Source organism: Mizuhopecten yessoensis, unplaced genomic scaffold (assembly GCF_002113885.1).
Source record: "Mizuhopecten yessoensis strain PY_sf001 unplaced genomic scaffold, ASM211388v2 scaffold1471, whole genome shotgun sequence".
Classification (NCBI taxonomy): domain Eukaryota; kingdom Metazoa; phylum Mollusca; class Bivalvia; order Pectinida; family Pectinidae; genus Mizuhopecten; species Mizuhopecten yessoensis.
This window is the reverse complement of record NW_018404063.1, coordinates 137,986-143,503: the sequence shown is the minus strand read 5'-3', so window position 1 is coordinate 143,503 and position 5,518 is coordinate 137,986. Positions and strand designations below refer to the sequence as shown.

The 5,518-nt window shown below is 36.2% G+C and overlaps 1 protein-coding gene across 1 annotated transcript; it reads left to right on the top strand.

Annotated features, from left to right (window-relative positions):
* The first annotated feature begins 1,102 nt into the window (after nucleotides 1-1,102).
* Nucleotides 1,103-2,004, top strand: LOC110462784 (histone H1-delta-like). Its single transcript, XM_021516959.1, has one exon. It carries the CDS (start codon nucleotides 1,143-1,145, stop codon nucleotides 1,695-1,697), a length of 555 nt encoding a protein of 184 aa, XP_021372634.1. The 5' UTR covers nucleotides 1,103-1,142; the 3' UTR covers nucleotides 1,698-2,004.
* Nucleotides 2,005-5,518: the final 3,514 nt, after the last annotated feature.

Below are 5,518 nucleotides of genomic sequence, written 5' to 3'. Positions count from 1 at the left end.
TTACTAGTTTCACATACAGAACAGTAATATCAGATCTATTAGTAAGACAGAAATAAGGTTAATTTACACGAAAATTTTGTTAATTCATTAGAATATCTAATAATGAAAATTTATTGATGAAGTTCTACACTATTTTATTTGCATAAATTATTTTGAAAAGTCAGGGACGGATCAGAAATCCACGAAATCAAAAACGTGACCGAGGGAAATGTCCCAGTTTGTAAATATCTTGGCTGTTATATAATTTGTACCTCGATGGGCGAATCTTTCCTAATGATAGAATTGAATGAATATATATATATAATTATGGAGTAATGCTAAATATTATGTACATATATGACACAAAATTATTGATATTTATTGATACCAAAGTGAAAAAAATATTAGGCCGACATTCGAATTCTTCGGGTGGTATGTCAGCCATCAAACGCTGTAGGCCTATAGGCCGGTGAAATTTCTAAAAACAAAGCATTTTACAGTACAATTTTTGCATTTCATATGATTAAAATCAGGAAAATAGCCGTTTCAAGCATTTACAATATATCTTTATTTGTAATTTTATTAAAAAGGAGCCTTAGAAAGCATTTTTAAACGGGTCTGTGTTTAGCTTACAATATGGCGCGTGTTCCAAACCTGTGCTTCTATGTCTCGGTTGAATCGCTTTTTTATCGATATAAGAGAATATAAGTATATATGTTTGATACATCAAAGGAAAGAAAAATATTTATTCATTACTTTAATGTAACAAAAATAATAGCGGTAATTGTATTTATATGTAAGTTTTACATCTATACATGAAATTCACCATCACCAAATCAAAATATCGGCAAAAAATGATTCGAATACACTATTCTCCCAAAACTTTAACATTTTTGCTTTTCATAAATGAAATATTTAAATAAAATGCTTTAATATCGCTGTTACTAAAATATTGTAGGGTTTGTAACGAATGAGCTGTACACGATTGAAGTAAGGTAAGAAAACACATAATTCATATCACCACTTATATAGTCGGTAAAAGTCGAGCGTTCTGTGTGGGTGTCTTCGACGACGTTCGAGCAAAATGCGTAAATAGGCGGTTTTGAAAAGTTCAGGCATTCTAACTTCTACCTCGGTACAGACAGGATATCTAAACCGTCAACATGAGCGCCGCAGCAGCATCCCCAGTGAAGAAAGTCAAGAAGGCAACCAAGCCTAAGGTTCCAGCAGCACACCCTCCGTTTGCCACCATGGTAACCGCAGCTGTAGGAGCTCTTAAGGACAAGAAAGGATCGTCCAAAATCGGGATACTGGGTTACATCATGGCCAACTACAAGGTCGGTGATGATAAGAAAAAGGTCAGCTCCAGAGTCAAAACTGCTCTGAAGAGTGGAGTCGCAAAGGGAACACTGAAGCAAGTGAAAGGCGTCGGAGCTACTGGCTCATTCAAACTAGGAGACAAACCTAAGGCAGTCAAGAAACCAGCGGCAGCAGCTAAGAAAGTAAAGAAACCAAAGAAGGCCGCAGCAACCAAACCCAAGAAGGTCGCTGCCGCAAAGAAAACAAAGTCCCCTAAGAAGGAGAAAGCAGCGAAGAAACCAGCAAAGAAGGTCGTCAAGCCGAAGGTCAAAACCCCGAAGAAGGCTGCAGCCAAAAAGCCCGTAGCCAAGAAACCTGCAGCTAAGAAGGCAGCAGCCAAGAAACCCGCCAAGAAGTAAACACTTTTCCAGTGTTTTGGTCTTTACAGACCCCCACCCCCAAAAGCCCTTTTCAGGGCTACCCAAATTTCTCAAAAAGTGTCCAGGACTCTTCGAATATACGCATTTTTATATTCCAGACTGCCGGGTTCCACCTGAGTGTGTTAAGAACAGGTATATGGTGATATATAGGGATGGGTGATATACCTAGGTAAAGGAGTGTAATATAGCCGTAATAAACGGATGTTGCATCTTGAGGTAATGGAGAGAGAAGCTGCGTAACTGATGTTATCTTAAAGGGTGTTTAATAAAGAACGAATTGAAACCATACAGTATTTATCCATATATATGTATGTGTGTGTGCTAATATGTCGCTCATGTCAGGAATCCTTGACACATTTCTTTCCTGGTATGCCATGACGTAATCTGTCCCGGGGCAGCAACATTCGTCCCGGTCTATTACTGTCCGGTAATCGTCTGATCTATATATAATACCCGAGGGAACTGACATACTGACGTCACACGCACTTACATACACACAGATTCGTACAGACGAGACGTCTCGGTCAAATATCCGCGGAATTACCCAGTTATGTGTTTAAGGCAAGAAAACGTATCAAACCGGTGCCCAAGTTTCACTAAATATTTATACACAAGAGAAATTGGTAAAAAATGAAAAAAGTGATCGGTTAACACGTTGGATAATGTGTTAATATTTGTCAAAATAATGTAAAAACAACACTGCTTCGAACCAATTTTGAACATGACAATTTTTTGACATGATGGAACGACGACATTCGGTAACATTAACATTAAAAGGCGATGGTGAAAAATGACGTGCATCAGGTTTCTTTGAAATATCTGAAACACTGTCATAATATCACAATAATGATTGCGAGAACGCCATAGTCTGATCGTGGATTACGTCCTCAGTTTTTGAGACTGATCATGAACAAAATGACCTTTCTCATATTGCAATGATCCATTCTATTTCTTTCACATTACAGTAAGTACTGTGAATTTCGTCCTCATTTCCGTTCATTCCCGAGAGCCATCCGACTCGTGTGTTAAATGTCAAACAATAACACCATGTAATACATGTACAAGAGATTATTATACAAATTCAACTTACCAAAGTACACAAGTAGTTTTCCATATTAAACATTGATTTCTCTACGTTTTCTCCTAGCACAATATCAATACTTTCCGAGATTACATAATTCTTTTACATTATTAGTACTCCATAATTTCGTTAACTTAAAAAATTAGGACTTCTGTGATAGAATCGCTTGATATATGTACATCTCAGGTCTTGGATGTAACGGACATTTTAGGATGAAGTGAAATTCATCTTCTATATCACCAGAAGCACAGTGCGTACATGATGTATTCTGTCGAACAACATTGTTCCGTCTACCCACTACAATATCTAAGTTATGAGATGACAATCTAAAACTTGTAATAGGTACTTTGGTTCTATTGATTTACATAAGTTAAATTGAAGACAAATATATCAATAACTTTTTTAAGGTGCTGGTATAAATAACCTTCAGATGACATGTTAACAGCTTTGGTAATTCAGGACGTGGCAGGGTTTCGTGGCAGAGGAAAAGCTGAAGAACAAAAAACCACCGACCTGTTGCCAGTACCTGGCGATTGCCCTACGTAGGTCTCGAACCCGCGACCCAGTGGTGGAGTGCTAGTGATCATAGACGGTAAGACGCTTTACAATCGGCAATCGCCAGAACTGGAAAAAAATACTTGACCCTGTAAACAAAATTTGTTTAGTTTCAACACGGACTTAGAAAGCTAAATCCGTGAAAACAAGTATAGAAATAAAACAGAAATCTATTAGAATAATTTAATTGTCCAAAAAATGATTGAAATTGTTACTGTTTGGGGCGATTTAAAAAAAATGAATTCAATTTTAAAGTTTTATAAAGTATGAAAAACCCCTGATGCATGCACATATTTAAAATGAAGTTTGCTTGCTAATATAAAATAGATACAGCACGAATCCCTCATACAGTTGGTGTTAGTAGCTTACATTTTAAGAATAACATCCGTTTCATAAACACTATCTTTTTGGTGGTATTTTGTATGCGCCCGTCTTGATAAGATTTTTGCCTCAATCCCAAACGACAATGCTGAAGAACACACGAGTTACCTCCCTTACACCTACAGACACTGTGTACTACACGACGTTTGTCAACCATTGGGGTGAATTAATATTGGTTTTTCCTGATATTCGGACTTGTATTTTTTTCTATTTATGTTGTTTTGCATATAAATATATAACTTTACTTATCAACATTTAAATCGATGAAATAAATTCAAATAACAGCGCTTCATCGTTTTACCGAAAAAGAACCAATTCCTAGTCATATTGTTCGTAATTGTCATTTTAGTTTAGATGATTTATTTCAATTTGTAAGGAAGCATTATATTTATCATATAAACTCATAACTGACATCATTTTTCCAAAGGAATAATTATTTTTGTGTATTTTCAATTTGAATAAATATGTGCCCTTAATTTCTCAATAAAACAATGTGTCCTTAATTTCTCAATTTTAGAGTCCACACGTTCCATTTTTACCCTAACCTCTTTGATACCAAGGATAATCGATCGGGTGACCAACTTGCAATACTTTGAAGTTCTCCAAACCTTCTAGAGAATGTAAAGTGGTATCTTTCATAAAATTCCGGGACTAATAGAATCTTCCTCTTTTAGAATGTGACAGAGAAATCTCCAACCCGAGGGATGAGATTCTTGATTGTCTTACCCCAGACTTTGCCGATGACATTCGAAAATATATAATCCGGGGGTTAGAGATTTCTCTGTCACATCCTCAATGTAGGGGATGATGCTGTTCTCCCATCTAGTATACATGGGTGATTGCATGAATTAAAAGCGGTGATTGCATGTTTTGCCAGCGAATCCAGAGTTGTTTACCATGGTCTGCTACTGTTGATGTAACGTCAATGCATTGATTATGTGACGTCATACTATCGTTTAGACTGAGATCGCGCCATTCTGCACGAGACTGTCTCCCCCTAGGGTGTGGTAAGCTGATTTTGTCCGGCTTAAAAGGGAGACACACAGGTGTGTCTCCCGTTTTACCTGGAACAGATCAGCTTGTCACCCCATAGGGGGAGATAGGCTCGTGCCAATTAGCACGTGTTCAATAGTGACGTCATTAAAATGTGTCGCTGGCAATTGTGACGTCATCAAAAGTGAATGACGGTATTAATACCCCACATGTGTTTTTGTTTACAAACACACAACTGTTGGTTTGATTTAAACATTTTTTATTAGTCATTCAACAAAAAAGGATTAGGCACAAGTTATCTCAACTTAGAAACGCCATCTCCAATACATTTCATTATATTGATTACATGACAACAACAACAAATATATTAATAATATATATGAACAAAGAAGAAAGAAAGGGAAAAGGGAAGAAAAAGAAATTTAGAAGAATAAGAAAGAGAGATGATAGGATATTACTACTGACCTTAAAATCTGTTACTAATTTTAATGTAGGTTTAGACTATATGGAAGATATTTTCATTGTCTTCATCTGACAAGTTTGGAGAACCGTACATGATAATATTTAGAGAAATATTACAATAACGTGAGATATCATCAATCAAAATTTGCCTTTGTCTGATATACAGCATACAATCAAAAAAATAATGGACTGCATTTTCACACTCATATCCACATGGCACACATTGGATCACCTACAATATTAACTCTATACAAAACATAATTTAAACTACTACATGAATGACGCAATCGTGTATGTAAAATATTTAGTTTTCGATTTCCTACATGAA